This window comes from Microcaecilia unicolor, chromosome 2 (assembly GCF_901765095.1).
Source record: "Microcaecilia unicolor chromosome 2, aMicUni1.1, whole genome shotgun sequence".
In the NCBI taxonomy this organism is placed as follows: domain Eukaryota; kingdom Metazoa; phylum Chordata; class Amphibia; order Gymnophiona; family Siphonopidae; genus Microcaecilia; species Microcaecilia unicolor.
In genome coordinates this window covers 421,201,387-421,227,009 of record NC_044032.1, presented here as the reverse complement: position 1 = coordinate 421,227,009, position 25,623 = coordinate 421,201,387, and the positions used below count along the sequence as shown (strand labels likewise).

At 41.8% G+C, this 25,623-nt stretch overlaps 1 protein-coding gene across 2 annotated transcripts in view; it reads left to right on the top strand.

Moving 5' to 3' along the window:
* The window catches only part of TRMT10A (tRNA methyltransferase 10A), a 43,124-nt gene that overhangs the window by 1,634 nt on the left and 15,867 nt on the right, over positions 1–25,623 (top strand). For both annotated transcript variants that reach the window (XM_030190730.1, XM_030190731.1), the window contains exons 2-5: positions 512–839; positions 7,011–7,173; positions 22,179–22,250; positions 23,944–24,018. In XM_030190730.1, coding sequence (XP_030046590.1) covers positions 595–839; positions 7,011–7,173; positions 22,179–22,250; positions 23,944–24,018 — 555 coding nt within the window. In that variant the 5' untranslated portion in view covers positions 512–594. The remainder of the gene's footprint in view (positions 1–511; positions 840–7,010; positions 7,174–22,178; positions 22,251–23,943; positions 24,019–25,623) is intronic.

Below are 25,623 nucleotides of genomic sequence, written 5' to 3'. Positions count from 1 at the left end.
CTGACTGCCTATAAAATAGATGTTGGTAGGTGCTCACATGGTAATTGTTTTTTAATGGTCGCTCACTAATGGTAACAGCGTATGGCTATTAATACAAAAAAATTGAAAAATTGGCCATTTTACTGCTGCGGTAAAACTGGCCTTATCACGCTCTTGTGTGGGGTTTTTTTGTGCGCAGTAAGACCAGATTTTGCCACAGCTTAGTAAAAGGGCTCCACAATTATCTAAATTATTTTAGAAGCATCTGAACAAGTAAACAGGGCTCTGAATAGTGGTGTAGAGAAATATCTGTATATTAGTCCAGTAATTAAGAGTTTTCACATCATTCTCTGCTTTGCTGAGTCTGATCAAAATGGAGGCTGGGAGCCACTTGCAAAATCTGGACTGAAATCTATGCTATGAGTTAAGATGCATGATAAAATGGAAAGCATAACCATCAGTCTCATTGCATTTCCTTGCATTCTTCTAAAAACATAATTTCTGTTTTTTCATTTTTATTTTATGTATCTAGTGCCAGCATTGCAGAAGAAGGCTTTCTGTTTCTTCTGGAACTCCTGGTCTACAAGATTAAAGTAGACCTCTTTTGTCTCTCAAATGCGTCTGCCAGCTGTTATGGCATCAGAAATGGCACCAAGTACTACACCACCTCTTGAGATGATTGACGTGGAGTTAAAAGTGAGCTCTGATACTGATAACCCAGATGGAAAGAAGCTAGAACTAAATGAAGCAAAATCTGTAGAGTGTGACTGCAAAGCAGAAACTGTTGGAGCTGTGTCAAAGAGGCAGTTAAAGAAACTGATGAGACAGAAGCAATGGGAAGAGCAAAGAGAGCTGCGAAAGTAGGTACTGTATGAAGGGTTATTGTCACAATTGCCTTCATTTCTGTGATTGTTTCTTGATGAATATGTACAGACTTAAGTTTTGAGCCAAGAAAAAAATGCCCAAACCCAGAAATCAGTTTCTTGGCACAGTTTTGAAATAGTGTATTTTTGGCCCAAACATTTTCTGCACCTTCTGGAAAAGACGGATTCTAATGGAATACTTGTACACGTAAAAAGGTAGGTAATACATACAGAGGCATATTTTCAAAGCACCTTAGACTTACAAAGTTACATAGAGGGGCATAATCGAACGTCGCCGGCCAAATAGATTGCCGGTGATCTATGTTGGTGGCAGCGCTACAGCTGGCCGGAACCGTATTATCGAAAAAGATGGCCGGCCACCTTTTTTTTTCGATAATACGGTTTAGCCCGGCCAAATGCCGTGGAGTTCACCGGGTTTGAGATGGCCGGGTTTGTTTTTCAGCGATAATGGAAAGTTATGTCCGCCATCTCAAACCCCGGCCAAATTCAAAGCATTTGGCCATGGGAGGAGCCAGCATTTTTAGTGCACTGGCCCCCCTGACATGCCAGGACACCAACCAGCCACCCTAGGGGTCACTGCAGTGGACTTCAGAAAAGCTCCCACCACGTGCATAGCTCCCTTACTTTGGGAGCTGAGCCCCCCAAACCCACTACCCACAAATGTACTGCACCCACTAAAATTGCTCCAGGGACCTGCATACAGCCTGTAGGACTTATTGCTGCTGTATAACTTTGGCACACCAGTTCACACCTGAAGACTAATCTCTCTGAAAAAGTCCTTTCTTGAAATAACCACGTTAACTGCAGATCAGAGGTTGTGCCCCACTGGCAAAGAGTCCCCTGGTACTAAGATTAGCAGTAGGTCAGAGCTGGCACAATGGTGTACAATGCCCTCTTTCAGCACCATTCAAGGTAAGAACTACGTTCTCTAACGTGGGTAACACAGGAAAGGGAACTAAAACTGGCTTACAAAAATGGCCACTACCGCATGGACTACAACAGGAAACAAAACAGGGCACACTCTGACCCAGTTAGCAGGGGGGAAAAGCACCATAGGAGTACAGCCCAGGACCCTACACCCACCACAATGCATTGCTAATGTGACTCTCTGCAGGGCACCTAACAGAAAAGGTGTCACACTCACCCCAGAGCCACATCGCAACCAGGGAAAGGCTCTCGGAGGATACAACTACTACTACTACTTAACATTTCTAGAGCGCTACTAGGGTTACGCAGCGCTGTACAAATTAATTCTGCTGTCATGGAGGTGGGTACGGCATTTGAGGCTGGCATACAGGCTGGAAAAAGGGTTTTAGTTTTATTTTTTTAGTTTGGAAGGGGATTGGTGACCACTGGGGGAGTATGGGGAGGTCATCCCCCATTCCCTCCAGTGGTCATCTGGTGAGTTGGGGCACCTTTTTGAGGCTTGGTCGTGAAAATAAAAGGACCAAGTAAAGCCGGCAAAATACTGCTTAATGCCGCTTTTTTTTTTCCATTATCGGCGAAAGCCGGCCATCTGGTAGCCACGCCCATGTCCCGCCTTCGCTAATCTACCGACACGCCCCCTTGAACTTTCGCTGGCGAAGCGACGGGAAAGCGGCGATGCTGTCAAAAATGCCGCTTTTAAGAAATCGCCGGCCATCTCCCGATTTATGTCGGAAGATGGCCGGCGATCACTTTCGATTATAAGCTGGATAGTAACCTATGGAACTTTATAATTCTAAGGGGGTCTTTTAATAAGCCATGGTAGCATTTTTAGCTCGAGGTAAAAATCAGCGGCGGTAAACGCCGAGATACCCATAGCGTTATAATGGGCACTTCTGCGTTTACCGCCAGGTAATTTCTACCGCGAGCTAAAAATGTGACTGCGGCTTAATAAAAGACCTCCTTAGTGCTTTGAAAATGACCTCAATACTGTATCTCCTAATGGCCATGCTTATTTAAAAAAAAAAAAAAAAAAAAAAAACAGACTTTTGCTATACATTCAATTCCTTTTACCCCTTTTTCCCCCAACCCCCACCCCCATTAAGATGTTTTCCACATTCAGGAATTGGCAGAACATGAGAGCCTTGAGTAAAAGACAGACACATTTTTTACCCTTTTTTCTGCCAGTTAACCAAGGTAACTGTCACCTATTTTTCTGGCACAAATACAAATGTATCTCTGCCACTTCCCCCCCCCCAGCCCCAAAGTTCAAAAGAGGGAGCACCAAATAGCAGGACCAGATACACAAAGCCAAGCTGAAAAAGGAAGTGAGCTGGTTCTTGCTGACTCTCTAGTCCCCCTGCTAGCTCCCCCAGAAGTGAAAAGATTGCTAAAGGAAAAAATGGAAATGGCATTTTTATTGTTGGACAGTGTGCTATCATATCTTAAAGGCTGAAAACTTAGAGTGAGAGGAAGGTGGATTCAGATTGCTTTTTCTTCCTCCAAATGTGACATCTGTACTGCAGCTGATGGATCAAGGATTTATAATTTCCTTGAAACACTTTATAGGAAACAGTTGTTACAAAAGCTTTTATTGTCTGATATTAAGTACATAAGTATTGCCATACTGGGAAAGACCAAAGGTCCATCGAGCCCAGCATCCTGTTTCCAACAGTGGCCAATCCATGATGAATATGGCAAGAATCAATTTATGAAAGGCTTGATTGTAAGAGATTGTTCATACATGGTTGCTGACGCTTGGAACCTATTTAAAAACCAAACCTTTAAAAATGCATGGAACAATATTCTAAACAAATCAGAAAGGCACAGAGAAGGAGAAGAGGCTGATGACATCCTTAAAAACATTGACAATGGTGTTCTAGAGGCTCCTGGCTGCTCCGATTGTGATGTAGAGAATGTCGGTGAATGGATGTGCAGTGACGCTAATGATCCAGGGTATCGAATCATAACAGATGATGAAACTGTAGAATCATTATAAGACATGGAACACGAATCAGAAGCTGACAACAATCACCAGGTGAGACCAACACATACAGAAGCCTTTGAATGTTTAAATACGGTGATGGCTTGTCTGGAAAAGCAGTAAGAAAGCATTGTGACCCAGCTCCTTAGTAGAGACTACATGATCTTGCAGCACAGAAACAAAAATCAGCACTGAAGCAATTAAAAATTACTTCCTTTTTTAAATAGTGTATTTACTACAAATAGTTTGGTATTTTTTCCCATTTATTATTGAAAACAAAAAATAATGTAACACTCAATGTATGCTCTTTTCAAAAGGAATGTCCAATTATCCGGACCGCTCTCTGCCGATGTCCCTCCAGATAATTAGTGTCCTACTGTACAATGAAGTTCTGTTATAGCACATTGTTAGAATTTTGGCAGGCGTGCATTGAATTTTTTTTTTAAAAGGCAAGAAGTAGCTCCTTACAAAATGAAAAAGCGCTTACTCCTGGGATATGCGTGCATGGCCATTCACAGGTATGTGTAAACAAACACTGCTCTCGATCTCCTGGATTCCTTGATGTGTTGAAACATTAGTGTGAATAGGATAACAAAAGAAAATCATTGGGGTGGAGAGAGGGCCAACATAGACATGCAGTGATGTCATAAGATTTCTTTCTTTCAAAACGTTGGATAAAACTAATAGCTCTGGATCTTGTTACTGGAGGACATGGTCAAGGCTGCTAACATAGTGGGGCTCAAATGACATTTTGGCCACGTTCCTGGAATAAGTCCCTCTAAAGTTAGCATTTAGGTAGACTTAGAAAAACCATCAGTTACCCCTAGAAATAAGTGGAAAAGGTTTATTTCTGGGATGTGCAGGATTGTTGCAACTCGGACTGGATTCTATAGGAGACAGCTTGCTGGGCTTAATGGTACTTAGTCTGACGCTGCATGGCTTGTCTCATATCTTATGTTTTATAAAACAAACAAAAAAAATCAAACCCAGGGTTTAGTAGTCAGAGTGATTAGAAATCCAACCTGAAAAATAGATTTGGCAACTGGTTTTCATTAGTAGGAGGCCACCAAAACCTGAGTGAGGTCCTGTGCTTGATATGTATTGGCAAATGTAAATGTGTTTTGCCTAGTACACATTCATCATTCGGGCATTCAATAATTTCTCTGCTAGACTGTTTTTCTTAGGAGTCCTTTTACTAAGCTGAATTAGGCACTAACGCACACCTTTTTAGGCTGCTTGTATCCCCTCCCAAATTAGCATAAGCCAGCCATTCACAACTGGAAGGGATAAAAGAATCCAAAACTACAAGAATATGAGGCAATTCTTTTATTATTTACCAAGAGTAATTAACAATTACCAATGCTAGTTTCTCATGGGGAAGCGCAGGGGACCCAAACATGTGGTCTAACTCTTCATCTCCCCAACCTAATGCTCTGATACAGCGGTTTATATACCGTTTGTGTTAAGCAAGGCTTCAGCACTTATTTTCCTGAGAGCTCATTCTGTTTTCCTGTTCTCACCATCTTATCCCCACATCACTAAATTACACATTCTTCTGTTCATCCCTAATTGCACCTTTCCCACGCCAGCTTGCACATAGGAATGTCTTATCAGATCATAAGTTCTTGGGCCTCACGATTTATAGCCTTTGCCCTTTTCTAGGGTGTACAACTAAGTTTATAGTGTTTACTTAGGTGCTAGCAGACCATGAGCTCTGATTCAGTAAAAGAGGTCAACTTAAGAGACACTCAAATACTTAGGCCTATCAGCCTATATGCTCTATTAAGCCTTAGCTTCTTACAAGCATTAACCATGGTTCATATTTCATAATTCATAACTAGCACTATAGAAATAATAAGTAGTAGTAATAGTAGTACCCATAATATACAACCTAGTGCAACAAAAAGTGAAGTACTGCAGGATGCGCTAAGGTAACTTGGAAATCTGTGCATGTTAACCGTGCGCTAAATAATTTTTATAATTTTTTTAGGGAGCATGCCAGGGGCGAACAGTGGGCATTCCTGCATTAACCAGTTAGTGCATCTACATTACCGTGCATTAATTGGTTAGCACATGGATACTGCAGGAGCCCTTACCGTTTACAGAATGTGTGGCGGTCAGTGCTCACTTGGTAATTTTAAAAAAATGGTTGCACTCTAATGGCAACATTAATGCACAATTACAAACACTAGCTGAAGAAACTTTCAGATTTATAAAAATACTTCAAAATAAATTTCTATCACATCTTCTACAATATATATAGAGATAGATAGATGCATTCAAAAAAGGAGGAAAAAAGAACTCTGATGTCCCAACTTTTCATATTCATTCTTTGTGCCGCAGTAAAACACACTCCATTTTTTTCTCATCGGTCTTAAAAACCTCTTCGTTACTTTACATCACCATTGTGCACTCTTTCCAAAACTCCAAATGTATCAAAAGCATAACGATATTTATAGAAAGGCACTTAGCTCTGATTCCATTTCCAGTGGGGACCTCCATTTCACTTTCTTACAAGCTTTGTCAGAGGACTAAGTACCAGTGCTGCAATCTTACTTAAACAATAGTGGCGCTGAGCTTTAGAAACCTGACATCCTATACTTTCAAGGGATGATGTTACCGTCCTTGAAAGTATAGGACACCTCAGCGCGTCCCGTAGTAGTGCCCTTTCAGCGTGCGGTAGGTCCACGTTAGGCCTACTGAGCCTTAGTAAAAGGGCCCCTTAGATTAAAAGCTAAAAACTAACTATGGTATCTCCGTCTACTAGGTCTGTTCATGTTCATAAATTAGTTACCTTCTGCTTTAGCTACAGGATTTGATTAGTCTCCCAGAAAAAAATTTGTGCTGTATAGTTCCCGGTTTTGTGGAATTCTATACTACTTCATTTAAGAATAGAAAATGATTACTTGAAATTTCAGAAAAGATCCATCTAGCCCAGTATCTTGTTTCCAGCAGTGGTCAAGCCATCCCAAGAAAATGACACCCTGGTTATTTAACAAGTGCTAGGCTTAAATTCTTGAATTTTTAAGTATACCAGTTTCTGTAAAATTTATGTATTTTATTTCTTTTTAGTTTGAAGTAAACCGTTCTGAACTCTTTGGCTGTGATGGTATATAGAAGTATTATTATTCATGCATTATTGTACATGTTAACAAACAAGATGCCTGCAAGTAATCTAGTGATAGAATTTCACAGACTGTCCCTGGTACATTGGCTGTTTAATCTTTTCCTTATTTTAGGCGGAAACGAAAAGAAAAACGGGAGAAGAGAAAACAAGAGCGTCGATCCCAGGCAGAGCTGAGCGTGGATGGCAGTGCTAGGAAACGCATCCGCAGGGATGTCATACCTAGTGCACTCCGTCTTATTGTGGACTGCAGTTTTGATAGCCTGATGGAATTAAAGGTTAGGCTGGGCATATTCTCTTGTGATTGTGGTGGTCTGTTCATCCTATGATCTGAACAATGTAATATGAAGTATTTAGATAGACAATTTGTTGGCCAGTCTAACATTTTATGAAAAGTATCATGTACACTTTTATCTGAAACATATGTTATTGTTCTTCAATACAAATTTGTTTTAAAAAGACTAATCTTTGAGGGGTCCTTTTACTGAGGTGCACTGAAAAATGGCCTGCCGTAGTGTAAACGCGTGTTTTGGGTGCGCACAGAATTATTTTTCAGTGCACGTACAAAAAATGCCTTTTTTTTTTTTTTTTTTGCCGAAAATGGACGTGTGGCAAAATGAAAATTGCTGCGCGTCCATTTTGGGTCTTGTTCTGCTTTAGGTTCTTTCGAGTATATTTCTGTCAGACATAGAATATAGAGACGGTCAAAGGTTATTACATAAACTTATTCAAGTAAGTAAAACATAAACCATACATTACCCGCTTGAGTTGACAACATCTCTGTCAGTGACTGGGAAAGCTTGGATTGCAGCCAGGCAGAGAGTCTCAGCGGGCATAAAGGGCCTGGGTAACACGTCTGCTCCCATTCTGAAAACCTTCGTTCGGCCACTCTTAGCTTGCAACTTTTATACAGACCAATAAACATGATTTCATTCAATTGAATAAGGCTGACGTGTAGCTAAGGAGTGACAGTTTCTTAATGCATCCCCAGGAACTGGCCAGGTTTCCAGAGATTCATTTGAAGCATCATCCTTGGCCCTAAGCATGTTGTCAAATTCCATTTAGTACAAATTATTCATTTAATATTCATTTAATATGATGCTATCAATTCCTGTCCTGAGAGTCCATTATGTACTTTCCAACTATGATATCACTACTTCATTATGTACTTTCAAGGAAACATTAAATATGATAACACTACTTAGGCAGAACTCTGTATCAAGTACAGACTTTTCCATTGCAGGTCTGAGACCTTACCACAAGCCATTGATCTAGCAGTAAAGAATCCGGGCAGTAATGACCTACACGTGTCAAATGCCACTTGGCGCGCGTCTGTTACGCACGCCCGAAAATAAAAATATTTTTTAGACGTTCGCGAAAAATGAAATTACCACAAGAGCCATGCGATAGTCGGGCGGTAACTCCTTTTTGGTGTGCTTTGGACGTGTAGATGCTTATGTGGCTTAGTAAAAGGGCCCCTTAATTGGCTGAGTCTGGCTTAAAGTACTACTACTACTACTACTATTTAGCATTTCTATAGCACTACAAGGCGTATGCAGCGCTGCACAAACATAGAAGAAAGACAGTCCCTGCTCAAAGAGCTTACAATCTAATAGACAAAAAATAAATAAAGTAAGCAAATCAAATCAATTAATGTGAACGGGACGGAAGAGAGGAGGGTAGGTGGAGGCGAGTGGTTACAAGTGGTTACGAGTCAAAAGCAATGTTAAAGAGGTGGGCTTTCAATCTAGATTTAAAGGTGGCCAAGGATGGGGCAAGACGTAGCATGCCCATCCTTAAAAATATTAGCAGAGTTGTAACTAGTAAACTTTACTACATAGCTTAGGATCAGACAGGAGAGGATTAATAGGAGCATTCCACTGGAGACAGCTAGAGGACATGAACAGCACAAATGAAAGGGAGGATGCTCAGGTTACAGGTCAGATAGACAAAAGCAATTAAACCAGTGCCTCCCATACTTTGTCCAGTATTACATCATTTTAACACCTGAAAATTCATATGACCCCAGACATTGATAAAAACAAAATAGCAGAATGTTAGTTGGCTCACGGGCCCCATGTTGACTGCTACTGTTGGGTGTAGGTCTCGGTGGAGATCTAGATGAAGGGAAATCAGCCCAGTTTTTGTGACTTCAGTTTGGAAATCACTGCATCAACTCATCCTAAGTTGCTAAGTAACATTCCTTCATCAGAGATTGATAAATTGTAAAAGTAATAATTGAACCTTGCTTTCTATACACTATACATCCCCTACAAACATGATTTAGCAGAAATCACCAATAAAATCAAGCTCAGTTTAAACATCATGAACTCGTGGGCAAACGCATTCCAACTAAAACTCAATACAGAAAAAACACATTGTCTCATCATTTCATCCCAATACAACGCATACAAACCCACAAACATTAACACCCCAGGATACACCCTCCCTATTTCAGACAGCCTGAAAATTCTCGGAGTAACAATCGACCTTAACCTCCAACTAGAGTCCCAAGCTAAACTCACCAAAAAGAAATGTTTCTCTCAATGTGGAAACTAAAACATGTGAAACCATTCTTCCCAAGTAAAATATTTCACAACCTTGTACAATCAATGGTGCTAAGCCACGCAAACTATTGTAACGGAATGTATGCGGGATGCAAAGAGCAAATCATAAAGAAACTTCAAACCGCCCAAAACACAGCAGCACGGCTTATATATGGAAAAGCACGTTTTGACAGCGCCAAACCACTCCGAGAAAAACTGCACTGGCTTCCAATTAAGGAACGTATCGCATTCAAAATCTGCACGACAGTTCACAAAATCATCTACGGCGAGGCACCGGGATACATGACAGACCTCATTGACCTACCACCCAGAAACACCATAAAATCAGCAAGATCATACCTAAACCTCCATTACCCAAGCAGCAAAGGACTCAAATAGAAATCCACCTATGCTTCCAGCTTTTCCTACCTGAGCGCACAATTGTGGAACGCACTACCAAAAGTAGTAAAAACCACACTCGACCACATGAATTTCTGGAAAGCACTAAAAACGGAACTGTTCAGAAGGGCATACCCCACCGACCCAACATAAAAAACCTGGATATCTGCGACACAACTTAACCAGAGACTGTAACGGACATATCCTAACTCTTCCTTTCCCTCTCTAAGTTTTCACCAATTGTCTTTACCATTCATGTATCTCACTCTACCATAATATCACCTTGATATTAATCGCAACTTGTATTTGTTCATACCGAAATCGGTTAACGCCGATTACGGTACCGTGTAAACCACATTGAGTCTGCAAAAAGGTGGGAAAATGTGGGATACAAATGCAATAAAAGGAACACTTCTTAAAATCTGTGTCAGTCGATTTTTTATTTTTTTACGTACCTTGGGGTTCTTTTTGACACACTCTACTATATCGAGTCTCGGGTTTCGTCAATGATCAAGTCTTCTTTTACTAGGTCATATTTGCTCCATTCATCATTGTCTACCATATATACTTGCTATAAGTCAATCTTGTGTATAGGTCAAGAGCAGATTTAGAACTAAAAATGGGCAAAAATGCTGTGACCCCGAGTATAAATTGAGGCTGGGTCCCACATTGCTTGCTCCCTCTCCCCTGCCTTCCCATAGCCTTTACAGATTTTAATGGGGTCAGAACAGCTAAATTATCAGATTTCAATATGTAAGGATTATATATTTATCCCTCACTGATAAGTCGTTCACTAAAGCAAAATATATTTTCACAAATCACAAGCACTTCCTTTTATCTCGCTGCACCTCACGCCTGGAATAGACTTCCCGAGCCTGTACGTCTAGCCCCGTCTTTTGCCGTTTTCAAGCGCAGGCTAAAAGCCCACCTCTTTGGCACTGCTTTTGACTCCTAACCTTTACTCGCACTTGCCCTGTACCCCACCTCTTTAATTCCCTTACCTCTTAGTTGTTCTGTCTACCTGACTTATTTAGATTGTAAGCTCTTTGAGCAGGGACTGTCTTTTCGTGTATGATGTACATCGCTGTGTATGCCTTGTAGCGCTATAGAAGTGATCAGTAGTAGTATCTCAGTACCCACACAAACTCCTGTATTTCTTTTATCAAAAAAAGCAAGACTTTCACTAACCAACTCTTTCAACACCGTCTCAGCTTAACTTTTCGTTGAATCTACTGTTTGAGCCACCAGCCATCAAATGGCTTTTAGCTGATTCTTTCTGTTACTGAGGAGTTAATATTTTATATGCAGTTAGCTCTCATAGAATTCAGGTGAGAATGAGCTGAAATGAAGGCTGATTGTACAGAACAGATATTTAAAAATTATGACTTACTGCTCTGGGATTTTAGAGTTTCAGTAACAAAAACAGTAAAGCTCTAATTCTGACATTTAGGGAAAGTTTTCACCAGGGCTGGATTCTGGACTTGGGTGGACCAGGATAGCACCAGCTTATTTGATCTGAGAAGGAAATTTACACAACTTTGTCATTTAAGCCCCTAATATTTATTTGTCAGCTAGCAGCATGACAGAGTGTATGTTTGTTGTGAGAGTATTTGATTTGAGTAAACCCATCCATTGTGGCAGGGATTACTGATCGTTAGAGAGCCACAATTATTATTTTTGTTTTGAAAACAGCTAGTGTACCAAGCAAGGCACTGACCAAACTAACTACACATATTTAGGGAGAAAAAGGTCTGCCTTTTGTTTTGTTTTTTTAATTGCTTTAAAGATATATATGTCAAAGAAAAAACTTTGAACAAACATAAAAAGACTTGATAAGGAAAATACTAATTAAGAAATATAAACATAAACACTTTATATAGACCACAATAAGAGGGGTCAATTCAGACTTATCAGAGGAAGTTAAAACAAAAAAAGAATCAAATGAAAAAGAAAAAACAGTATGTAATGCCAAATAATCACATGATAACACAGGAGATTAACCCAGACTACTTATGGAACAGCTAATGAGATCCCTTCCTCCCCCCCCCCCCCCCCCAAAAAAAAAAAAAAAAAAAAAATTGTAGCTCAGAAAGTTCATAAAAAAACATATACATGTTCCTCCAAATAAATCTTAATTGGAATCTAGCACCTAATGAGATTATTTGTTTATAGGCAAGTTAATTTCTTTTCAGCTGTGGCCGTTTTGATTTTTTTAGGGAAGATGGAGATCGTCCCACTCATAAAAGTTTTATATCAGTGGCTCTAAAAAGGAAAAAAAAACCTCAGACAACCCCCCCCCCCTCCCCCCTAGCATCAGAGCCTCTTTATTCTGTTGAAAACCAAAAGTCATAGGGTGGATCCAGAAACCACTTCATTGGTAGAGTTTTCCAAGATGTCTGTAGTAGTCAAACTTGGGTGCTACATCGAGTGAATGTCCAGCAGGTGAACTCGCATGTTGTTTAGGTATCGGAAGGTAATAAATCTTATAAAGAGGAGGTAGCCGACAATCATCATATTTTAACTTTTCTTTCAAAAATCTGTAAAATAGTTCTTCTTGAGCCACAGTAAGAACTTTAGGGAACATTCAATAACCTTGGGTTCAAATATCTTGTAAAATTATCCAATTTTTCTCTCTTGATATGCTAAATTTGCTTTCATTTTCTGAGACTTGAACCTGAGGTTCAAGAGTCAAAAGTTTAGCTGAATGGGCTTTCAGATCTTCACATTTTTGTGTTCAGTTTGCATGGTGATAAATTGAAGGAGTAATACCTTATAAAGCAATTCTAGTGCTTTCCATATATTGTCGACGGTCACCTCTGCAGTCTTCACCAAAGGTGGGGTAGCTGGATTTCCCTCGACCATTAGGTTGTTGTCTACAACTTCCTCAGCCAGCAGTGCCTGACCCAGCACTCCTGAAGATCACAAATTCAGCGTAGGCTCGACCAGCCTCAGCCTTGCCCCATTGTGTGTCTGCCAAAACCACTTCGGTAGGCAGACATGATCTTGAGGCTGAAGAGTTTCACAGTGTTTGAGGAGGAATTGGGCCTGCGGGGATGAGTGAGACTTCACTCCCAAAGCCCGGGCTGTTCTCCTCGCTTGGGTCTACTGGAACACCCTGTTGTAAGGATCGCTTGAAGCTGGAAATCTCCACCTGCCTCAAAACAGGTCCAAGGCAGTTGGCCAGGAACCTGTGACTTCCCCTTTCGTTTCAGCATCAGGAAATCGAATATATTGCTGTGAGCTAGGAAAAATAAGCTGCTAGCAAGAGAGATTCAAGCAGCGTCCCCCCCATACTTTATCATTTTAATTTCTTTGAGGAAAAATGATAGGGTTCCTGAACAGAAGAGCTGATACAATGGGAAGGGAGGTCAGAGAAGATGAACAGATGGACAACACAGTGCCCAAAGCAAGACAACAAGGAGCTAGTAAAGAGCTAAATACATCATTACACATTTTGAGTCACATTGTGTGAACGCATATTAAAGATATACTTAAAAATCTCAGCTCTGAGTATAAGAAAGTAATTTTATAAATGAAATAAGGCTTACCTACATACAATATAAGTGTTGCCATACTGGGAAAACCGAAGGTCCATGAAGCCCAGTATCCTGTTTCCAACAGTGGCCAATCCATGTCACAAGTACCTGGTAAGATCCCAAAACAGTGCAATACATTTTATGCTGCTTATCCCAGAAATAAGCAGTGGATTTTCCCCAAGTCCATTTTAATAATGGCTTATGGACTTTTAGGAAGATATCCAAACCTTTTTTTAAACCCCACTAAGCTAACTGCTTTTGCCACATTCTCTGGCAACAAATTCCAGAGTTTAATTACACGTTGAATGAACAAATATTTTCTCAGATTCGTTTAAAATTTTTGGAAACAGTAAACAAGCGATTCACGTCTACCCATTCCACTCCACTCAGTATTTTGTATAACTCTATCATATCTCCCCTCAGCCGTCTTTTCTCCAAGCTGAAGAGCCCAAGCCTTTTCAGCCTTTCTTCGTAGGGAATTCGTCCCATCCCCTTTATCATTTTCATCACCCTTCTCTGTACCTAACAAAATGTCCAAAATTGGACTTCGATGTTTTGTCGAAAATTCTCCTCAAGGTGTGCAGTATTACTATGAAACATCTTTTAAACACGTACCAGTTTGCCCCCTTTCCTGTTTGACGGGGATCTAGACAGAGATTTATTTTATTTATTTATTTTATTGCTTTTGTATCCCACTTTTTCCCACCTATTTGCGGGCTCAATGTGGCTTACAATACATTGTGATTGATGGAAGTACAATTTGTTACAATACAATTTTGGGTTACATTGTGAAGAGTTTGGAGGAGACAAAGTCAATTTGTTACAATTTGGAAATACAATTTGTTGACAATACAATTTTGGGTTATATTGTGAAGAGTTTAGAGAAGACTTTCAGGCTCATTTTCAAAGCACTTAGCCTCCCAAAGTTCCATAGAAACCTATGGAACTTAGCCTCCCAAAGTGCTTTGAAAATATGCCTCAAAGTCAATTCAGAATATCATTTGGGGATATATCAATGTAGTGTAACAAAGGGGGATGATAAGACGATAGAACAATAGCCTCAGAACGTTAGGGTGTACCAGTTTTATCTGTGGGTAGAGTTTTAGGTGTGGTGAAGGTATGGGAGGAGAATTCAGAGGAAGTGTATTTATGCATTTCTATTAGTGTGTATGGACTTCATGTGTTTTGATCTTTACAGTAGATTTTCTCAAAGAGATGAGTCTTCAATAATTTGTGGAAGTTGGCTAATTCGTAGATCGTTTTCAGGTTGCGTGGTAGTGTGTTCCAGAATTGCGTGCTCATATAAGAGAAGGTTGATGCGTGCAGTACTTTGTATTTTATGCCTTTGCACTTAGGGAAGTGGAGATTGAGGAAAGTTCGGGATGATCTTTTAGCGTTTCTGGGAGGCAGGTCTATTAAGTCAGACATGTATGCAGGGGCTTCACCGTGAATGATTTTGTGAACTAAGGTGCATACTTTGAAGGTGATACGTTCCTTGAGTGGGAGCCAGTGTAGTTTCTCATGTAAGGGTTTTGCACTTTCGTATTTTGGTTTTCCGAAGATGAGTCTGGCTGCAGTATTCTGGGCTGTTTGAAGTTTCCTCAATATTTGCTCTTTGCAGCCTGTGTATAGTGAGTTGCAGTAGTCCAGATGGCTGAGTACGAGTGATTGCACTAGGCTGCAGAAGACAGATCTCGGAAAGAATGGTTTAATTCTTTTCAGTTTCCACATGGAGTAGAACATCTTTTTGGTTGTGTTGTTCGCGTGAGTCTCAAGTGTTAAGTGGCAGTCAATAGTGACTCCAAGGATTTTTAAGGTTTCTGAGATTGGTAGGTTAATTTTAGGTGTGTTGATTTCGGTAAATTTTTTCATGTTATATTGGGAGGTAAGTATGAGGCATTGAGTTTTTTCTGCGTTCAGTTTCAATCGGAATGCATCTGCCCAGGTGTTCATGATGTGTAGACTTTGGTTGATTTCGTTGGAGATTTCATTAATGTCTTGTTTGAAAGGAATGTATATCGTTACATCATCGGCATATATGTATGGGTTAAGGTTATGGTTCGATAGAAGTTTTGCCAAGGGTATCATCATTAGGTTGAAAATAGTTGGTGAGAGGGGGGATCCCTGTGGTACTCCACATTCAGGTGTCCATGCTGCAGACGTAGTTGAATTTGATGTGACCTGATATGAGCGTAAGGTTAAGAACCCCTTGAACCAGTTTAGGACGTTGCCTCCGATGCCAAAATATTCAAGTATGTGTAATAGGATTCCATGGTCAACCATATCAAAGGCACTTGACATGTCGAATTGTAGGAGGAGTATGTTGGTGCCGGTTGGAATCATTTGTTTAAATTTGGTTATTAGGGTAATTAATACTGTTTCTGTGCTGTGATTTGACCGGAATCCTGATTGGGCATCATGCAGCACTGAGAATTTGTTGAGATAGTTTGTGAGTTGTTTGGTTACCATCCCTTCGGTTATTTTGGTTATTAGTGGTATTGATGCTACTGGTCTATAGTTAGTTATTTCGCTTGCATGTTTCTTTGTGTCTTTGGGTATTGGGGTGAGTAAAATCTTTCCCTTCTCCTTTGGAAAAAGTCCATTTTGTAGCATGAAGTTCACGTGGTTTGTTAGATCCATTATGAATTGTTGAGGAGCTAACTTCATGAGGTTGTTTGGGCAGATATCTAGTTTGCATTGGGATTTGGTGAATCTTTTAAGCGTTTTAGAGATGAGGTCCTCTGACAATAATTCGAATTCGGTCCAGAACCTGTCTGCTGGATATATTCCGTCTTCTGGGTCTAGACAGTTTAGAAGTGTGGAGTATTCAGTAGGGCTGGTGGGTATTTTGAGTCGTAATTGTATAATTTTCTCCTTGAAGTATTTCACGAGGTCGTCAACCCCTGGTGTATCTTTGCTGTTGTTTGTAACTGGTGTGGTGTCTAGTAGTTTATTTACAAGGTTGAAGAGTTTGTGTGTGTCTTTATAGTTTGGTCCAATCATTGTTTTGTAGTGAAGTCTTTTAGTCTGTTTTATGGTTTATTTGTGGTTTATTTGTATTTCCTCCGAAGTGCTTTCCAGGCATTCAGTGTGTGTTCATATTTCTTTTTGTTCCATGCACGTTCTAGTTTTCTGACTTGTGTTTTGAGTTCTTTCAGCTCTTCGGTGAACCATGAGTTTGATTTTTTTCTATGTGATGTTCTGGTTTGGATTGGGGCAATTAAGTCTAATGTAGTTTTACATATGTCATCCCATTCTTGGAGGAATTGAACGGTGTCTGTGTTTGTTGACCATTCGTTTTGGTAGACCTGTTGCCAGAATGTTGTGGGGTCTATTTTTCCTCTCGTGGTGTAGGTTGTTCGTTCATGTTTGTTGACTGCGTTTCTGTGTATTTTTCGCCAGTGTAGGGAGACTTGTGCTTTGTGGTGGTCTGTCCATGGTGTGGGTGTCCATCTTGTGTCAGTAAGTGGGAGAGTTGAGTCTGGGTCGAATTTGTGTGTAATTATGTCTAGTGTGTGTCCTTTTTCGTGTGTTGGTTGAGTATTGGGTGCGTGTAAATCCCAGAGTTTTAGGAATTCTTTGCATTCTTGTGTGCCTGTTGAAGTGTCGTCTTCGAGGTGTAGGTTGATGTCTCCTATTATGAGGATGTTTGAGGCAGAGACACATGTGTTTGACATGAAGTCCATGAGTTGCGTTTGGGAGTCTTTCCATTTTCCTGGTGGTCTGTAGAATAGGATTGCATTGAGGTGTCCTTGTAAGTTCGGATGAGTGATTCTTATCGAGGCGATTTCGAGTTGTGGTGAGGTGGATTCGCCATTGGTTGTGATGATGAACTCGGATTTGTAGATTATGGCTTTTCCGCCACCTCTTTTTCCATTTCTTGTCCAGTGGGTGATTTTGTATTCTGGTGGGCAAGTCTCTATGATGGCGGGGTCTGTAGGACTCTGGAACCATGTTTCCGTTATGAATAGAAGGTCTAGATTCTCTGTGGTAATCCAATCTAGTGTGTCTACTGAGTTGCTCACTGCTGATCTAGCATTGATGTATCCTATTCGGATTGAGCGGTATGGTTCTGTAGGGAGGTTAGATGTGTTTATTTTGATTAGTTGTCTGTTTTCTCGGTGGTTGAATTTGTCGTTGTTTTTTTTCTTTTCATTTGTTGGTGGTGTTTGTATGTGGAAATTTTTCTTTTTGGTTGGTTGTTATAATTTTGGTCCGGTGAGTTGTTGATAGGTTGTACATCAAGTTGGTGAATTATGGTTGGGTTGTTGTTGATGTTGGGGGTGGTCCTTGCGTGGTAAATTATGGGAATGAGATAGAATATTATTAGTAGCTTGTTGGTGTTCATGTTGGATTTTAGTGTACTGCGTTCGTGTGAGTGTTGGGTGGTGTAGGTGATATCAGTAGTGCATCAACAGTCTTATCAGTAGGTCCCTGGCAGTAGTTAGATCAATAAAATATGGCAGAGTGTAATACTAGCCGTGCTTAACCTAAGATTAGCAAACATTTAGCATTAAATAAAAGGTACAGCAGTCGATTGTAGTACAGGTGCTTAAAGCATTTAGAAGTAAGGCAGCTAGGAGCAGGGTTTAGAAGCAAGGCAATACGAGAGGCTTTTAGCGTGTGTTTAAAGACGGTAGTGCCATTAGAACATTTATGCTAGCATTTAAGTAATCAGTGTTGCAGTCAGTTATTCTACAAGACGTACTACAGTGTACTTAGATCATTTAAGTTATACTACAAGGCACTTAACACATTTAGAGGTATTTACTACAAGGTGCTAAGCATTTAAGTTATACTACAAGGCTCTATAAGGCACTTAACACATTTAGAAGCATTTGGGGTCATAGTTACTGCAGCGTTTCACCTGGAAACAGCTTCGGTACTCCATTTGATCTGTTGAACAAATTTGATGGATCTTCATTTTGCCTTTAGCAGACTCTATATATTCTATAAATGCAGGCTTTAAATCCAGGCTCACGCACTTGCACTGGATCTCAGCGGTGGGAGTTCCTGCTTCACACGGATTAGCTGCAGGCCTTGCTCTCCGCTGTGTCTGTGGTCGCAATGGTCAGCCACGGGTTAGAGTCGGTCACGGAACGCCATCAGGGTTTGTACCTCAGGGTGGTCTCTTGGCATGTGTTCGTATGCGTGGTAGTTCTTTCTCCTCCCGGCAGTCAAATGGTCTCGTTCCCATCGGTGTATCAGCCGGGGTCACTGAAGCAGCTGCTCTGTGACCTTCTAGTCTGCAGTGCTCATGGGCTTTAATATTTGTGGATGTCCATTGACTGAATTGTGCGGCCACGTGGGGGCACTGTGAGTGATGAGTCGGCGGTCTCCTCGCTCCATTCCGGAGGGGAGACGAGTGGAGGGAAGGGTAATCGCTAGTTTCTACAGGACCTCAATCTTGTTTCGGTCCTCAATCTCCGCCGGGGTATGGAGTCAATTTGTGTTTGGCGTTTGTACCTCTGTGCAATCGTTGGAGGACTCGTACCGGATGTGCATGCGGGAGTTCCTCGCCACCTCACTTTCTGTACGTCCGGACTCTGTGATCGGTTCCCGCTCTCGGGTCAGCATCAAGCTTTCATTCACCTGGTCGGGCGCTTGGTATGTGGGGTGTAGCAGAGCGACGATCTCCGGTTTCTGTATCCCGTAGGAGGGGACTGTGTCGGAGTCGTCGGCGGGTTCACGGCGTGCAGCCTCGTATATCTCCCGATCGTGTCGCTCTCCTGTCCGCTCGCTATGCAAGTGATGGTTTCGCTCTTTAGTGGCCCTCTGGAGTCTGGGCCGAGGTCCAGGTTGTTAGTAGGCAGACGATCCTCGTGGGGTGCAGACAGTTCCCTCGGGACCTTTCCGCCTCCTCCTGGGGCTCCGGGACTTGCTTGAATCGGCTGTCTCAATGACACGGTCCACCAGCCGGTTCCGGATAGTCTCCAGTCCGTTCGGGACGGTCCAGGTAGGTCTGCTCGTTCGGGGCTCCAGGAGCTCGTTTGCTGAGCTCCTTACCTGGCGGCCATCTTAACATGACTTAAAATGTCCTTTATCCCCACTTTTATTTGTCCTAACCCTAGATCCTTTAATTCAGGACATTAAATCTCGCCCAGAGGTACATGGCATAGAGTTGGGTACATCCAACTTTAAAATTTCTGCATTTGCATATGATCTCATGGTTCACATCCTCAACCGTCGGACGTCCTTACCAGCATTGATGGAAGCTTTTGAGGAATATGGCGTCTATTCTGGGTTTAAATTGATCTTTAATAAATCTTTGGACAGCAAGACCTTCGAGATTCTTGGCAGGGTACGTTCCCTCTTCAGTGGACAGACCTCTCATTCTGATTATCTTGGGATACAGCTCACTATGCAGACATCGAACCTATATCGTCTCATTATAGATCGTTTTGGTTGTAAACTACTTCTGACACCCTACTTTGTTTGAGGCACCTCCCCTTGATTTACATGGTAGAATTAATCTCTTTTGGATGATGGAGTTTCCACGCTGGGTATACACACTTCGATTATGATACTTGTATAAACTATTATTCAAATTCTTTATGGGGAGGGGCTTAGCCCATGATGCTCTTTAGGTTGCTTTTGGGCTCTTAGAAAAAGGGGGGGATTGGATATTCCTGACATTAAGAAATACAATAGAGCATGGCTATTGCAACATTTGGGAGATTGACTTCTGGACTTACATGCCACTATTATTGGAACTCCAACATTTTTGACCCTGGCATCTCGGACACCTCCATGCCCCCTTGTGAACCCTACCTTCTCCGATCAGGTCTAGTATTATGCTCCGTCCTCTACAAGGTCTTTGGAGGGAACTTGCATCTCTCTGGCAAATCTCAGCAGTTAGTTCTGATTTATTGCCCATTCAGGGAAACACCTTATTTATGCCAGGCATGGATAACACCACCTTTCATCATTGGAGAACTGGTGATCTTCAATATTTATCTCAAGTGCTGGGAGCTACTGGCAAGTTGCAGCCTATAATGCATCTCGGGGATGGCACTTTTACCGGCCTGTAGGATTACTTCGCCTACCATTAGCTTTCTCAGTGTGGTTGCCTCCCTGAATCCCACAGCCTTAACAGCCCAACATACTCTTTGAATTCAGATGTTTTTCCAAGAGGCGGGGGAGGATCGCCTGTCCATATCTGCTCTTCATAAAAAGCTTCTCTCGCTTTACCCGAAAAGGGATCGATCTGATTTGACACGCCCCTGGAGCATAGATTTGCAGCGCCCTCTCTCTTCCTTGGACTTCCTAGCATTGATTAAACGAATCCCAACCCTTACTGTCAGTGCTAATTTGAGGGAATGTCAATTCCATTTATTGTACTGAGCATATCTCACCCAAGAACAGTTATTTAAAATGGGAAAGTTGAATTCCCCACTTTGTCAAAAATGTCGCCTGGATGTGAATACTCTTTCATGCTTTTTGGAATTGTCCACAGATTCAGGATTTTTGGAACTCTGTTCACCGCTCTATGGTGTCTATTGAAATCACCTATCCCCCTGTCCCCCATGGGTTTTTAGTAGACCTCCATGAATTCTTTGTGCTGCACAGTAAGGGTACTCGTCAACTATTAAGGAAAGTTTGCCTTGTGGGCAAGAAGGTCATTTTAGAAGTTTGGACACTACCAGACTTTCCATGTTTTTGGGCCTGGTGGAGCAAACTTCATGCTCTTGGAAAGCGCAGGGGTTGGGGGTTCACTCAAACAGAAAAAAATCTTGTCTATTTGGGAGGTATATATACAGTCCCTGTCACCCAGAGCGCGAAATGGGATTCTCAGTACTCTTTGAAAAGTTGACAAACATACCAGTGCAGCCTAGATACATTTTTTTTTGTTTTTGTTTTTTGTAGTGACTGTTTTCTTTCAGGGTTTTATGATCCCTCTTGGTGACGTTTGGGAGGTCGTCAGAGTACAGGTCTCTTGCTTCCAGATTGACTGCTATAGATGTGGGATAAAAGATGGTTCATGGGGGGGGGGGGGAGGGAGGGGGAAGATGATGTGGGAAAAGTTGTTGACTGTTTATCTTTTGTACGATAACACCTTTGTTGTCTTGGTATTAGTAAAAATTATTTAACTAAACACCTACCAGTTTTTAAATGTTTATTACCAAGTTAAAAGGAAGCATGTCTACAGTTTCTTGTATAATTCTTTAGTTATTGTGGAATTTAATTTGGAAACCTAGGGGCCCTTTTACAAAGGTGCGGTGCAGCGCATACCAAAACAAGACTACCACCAGGCTAGCACGCCCCTTGTGGTAATTTCATATTTGGCACGCGCTCATACCACCGGGACAAATTAACATCCGGCATTAATTGGCAGTTGACACGCGCCGACTGTTCACCACACGTGTAGCGCGTGAACCCTTACCGCTAGATCAATGGGTGGCGTTAATGGTTCAGGCCATATATAGGCGTACATTGGTTTCAGTTTTACTGTAGACCCTTTTCCTGGCCCATTGAAAAAAAAGCCCTTGCAATGTGGTAAAAACTGGGCCAGTGTGCGCCAAAAATACGCGCCCACACTACCACATGCCAGTTTTTACCATGGCTTAGTAAAAGGACCCCCCTAGAGCCTTTACCGTAACACATTTAACTATTTGTCACTAAGGGGTTTATATCAAACCCCAATTTCAATAGGCTGTAATTTAAATACTTTACCTGTCAGCTTGTGAAGAATCTGAATATTCTGTTTGTCTTAGAATTTGCTTTTGTGGAGAATGAGTTTTGGAAGCAAACCAAGAAGTTTATAAAATTTCCATAATGCCTTTTTTTCCAATTTTTCTCCAGAATGTTAAAAAGCTTAACAAGCAGATTCAAAGATGCTATGCAGAAAATCGGAGATCACGACATCCTGTGCAGGTATGCCATCAAAACCAGGAATTTAATGGGGGATTGTATGTTGCTTATCTTGTCTATGTGGTTTCTAGGGAAAGATGTTCAGATTTACTGAAGAATAAACAAATGGCAGGAATTTTTTCATTTCCAGCGTTACATAGTAACATAGAGGGGAATAATCGAACGTCGCCGGCGATATATTTTGGCGGTGGCGCAACAGCTGGCCAGAACCGTATTATCAAAAAGATGGCCGGCCATCTTTTTTTTTCGATAATACAGTTTAGACCGGCCAAATGCCTTGGATGTCGTGGGGTTTGAGATGGCCGGTTTTGTTTTTCAGCGATAATGGAAAAAAATGTCGGCCATCTCCAACCTGGCGACATCCAAGGCATTTGGTTGTGGGAGGAGCCAGCATTTGTAGTGCACTTACATGCCAGGACACCAACTGGGCACCCTAGGGGTCAGTGTGGTGGACTTCAGAAACAGCTCCCACATGCATAGCTCCCTTACTGTGGGTGCTGAGCCCCCCCCCCCCCAAACCCCCTACCCACAAATGTGCACCCACTAAAAGTGCTCCAGGGACCTGCACACACTCAGGCCTCTAGGACTTGTTGCTGCTGTATAACCTTGGCACAGCAGTTGACACCTGAAGACTAATGTCTTTGAAAAAGTGCTTTATTTGAATAAGCACCTTTACTCACAGTTAACTGCAGATCAGAGGTTGTGCCCCACTGGCAAAGAGTCTCCCTGATACTGAGATTAGCAGTAGGTCTGAGCTGGCAGAATGCTGTACAATGCCCTCTTTCAGCAACATTCAAGGTAATAACGTTTTCTAACGTGGGTAACACATGAAAGGGATCTAAAAATGGCCACTACCTCATGAACTACCGGAAACAAAACAGGGCACACTCTGACCCAGTTAGCAGGGGGGAAAAGCACCATGGGAGTAGAGCCCAGTACCCTACACCCACCACAATGCATTGCTGATGTGACTCTGCAGGGCACCTAACAGAAAAGGTGTCACACTCACCCAAGAGCCACATCGCAACCACGGAAAGGCTGTCAGACGATACAACACATTCTGCTGTCATGGAGGTGGGTACGAGATTTGAGGCTGGCATACAGGCTGGCAAAAAAGGTTTTCATTTTAACTTTTGTAGTATGGGAGGGGGTTGGTGACAACTGGGGGAGTAAGGGGAGGTCATCCCCCATTCCGTCCGGTGGTCATCTGGTCAGTTGGGGGCACCTTTTTGAGACTTAGTCGTGAAAATAAAAGGACCAAGTAAACCCGGCCAAATACTGCTTAACGCCGTTTTTTTTTCATTATCGCCGAAAGCCAGCCATCTGGTAGCCACGCCCATGCCCACCCATGCCCTGCCTTCGCTTCAGCATTTCAGTGCAATCAAATGTTAGAACCTGGAACCTCAGGGTTCTCTTTTTTTTTTTTTTTTTTCCTTACACAAAACTGAGATTCATTCATGCACCAAGTGTATACTTCCATACAAATTCCCATGGAAGATTTCAGTGTATTGGCCTTTAGTCGTGTTGGATGTTGGTATGACTGCTCATGTTCCTTTTCTGGTCATTCAAGCAACTCTGCTTGAACACTTTTAAAATTGTAATATTTATCAGCATTGGCAGATAATGTGATTTACTCATCCAAATTTATCTAATCTGGATATTTGTTCTTCTTTCTGGGGTTTTTTTTTTTTCTAAGTTCTACTTGACCAGCCATGGGGGCCAACTGAAAAAGAACATGGATGAAAATGACAAAGGATGGATCAACTGGAAAGTATGTGCATCTATAATGTGGTCAGTGTAAATATTGCTAATAGAATTTCAGGTCTGCTCTTTATACATGTGGAGGGTAATTTTATAACAAGGTGCTGTGTGTTAGCGCCTACATAGGCGCTATTTTATAAAGGAAAATATGTTGCAGAAAACGCATCTTTATTATAGGTGTGATCACCTGCTTGGGAACTTGTGCAGGTATGAATGTGGATTAAGACATTTTATATGCGCATAGTAACTCTGCCTGACTCACTGGCAAAGTATGCACCATCATGTATTGGCACATGCTTTTATACCAGTTAGTATTTTATGAGGCCACTTACACGTGTATGTAGCCACATGTGCATAGGAATGGCTTGGTAAAATTACATCTATAGGCGTTAATTGTATAACAAGGCATTTAGATTGAGAGGCCATCTTGAGGCTGTTTTATAAAGACACACAGAAGCCTAAGAGAAAAGGTGCAGGAAATTGTAGCTAAAGTGCAGCAATGTACATTTACACCACCTTGGGAGCCAGTGTAGATGTATGCGGCTGAGGCACATGCATAGGTGGCATATTTTATAACCTACTAGTAAAAAAGGCCGGTTTCTGACACAAATGAAACAAGCGCTAGCAAGGTTTTCCTCGGAGTGTGTATGTTTGAGAGAGTGTATGTGAGAGTGACTGTGTGTGTGAGAGAGAGAGAGTGAGTCTGGGTGCGAGTGTGTGTGTGTGTGTGTGTGAGAGAGAGAGTGTGTGCAAGTGCGTGTGTGAGAGAGTGTGTTTCACACAGATTCAGTGTGTGTGAGACACAGACTCTCTGTGAGACTGAGTGTATGAGACCAAGAGAGTGTGTGTGAGTGACTGTGTGACACATAGAGAGTGAATGTGATACAGTGTGTGAGAATGAGAGAGAGAAAGACATTGACTGTGAGAGAGAGTGTGTGTGTGTGTGACAGATACCGCCCCCCCCCCCCCCTCCCTCCCTCTGGTGTCTGAGCGCTACTGTGCAGGACGCTGAGCTCTGGCTACGGAACTGACCAATCCTATTTAATAGAATGCACCTCCAACATTCTGAAGCCGAGAAACCTCGTGTGGTTGGTCACTTCTGCTTGTGACGAGCCTGGATGTCAATTCAGGACCCTGGAATTCGTTGCCGGAGAACATGGTGAAGGCGGTTAGCTTGGCAGAGTTTAAAAAGGGGTTAGACGGTTTCCTAAAGGACAACTCCATAAACCGCTACTAAATGGACTTGGGAAAAATCCACAATTCTGGGAATAACGTATAGAATGTTTGTACGTTTGGGAAGCTTGCCAGGTGCCCTTGTCCTGGATTGGCCGCTGTCGTGGACAGGATGCTGGACTCAATGGACCCTTGGTCTTTTCCCAGTGTGGCATTACTTATGTACTTATGGATACAGAGAGCAGGAATGCCTCAGCCATGCATTCAGCTTCAGAATGTTGGAGACGCGTTTATTATATAGGATGTATGTACTTTAAGGCACCACCTGCACCCAGCCAAGACCATGATTTTGAACACAGCTACACCTGGGTCGCTTAAAATTACATGCTGTCTTGTCGCCGTACATATTTTACACATGGGCTATTTTTATTATGCTTTTTAT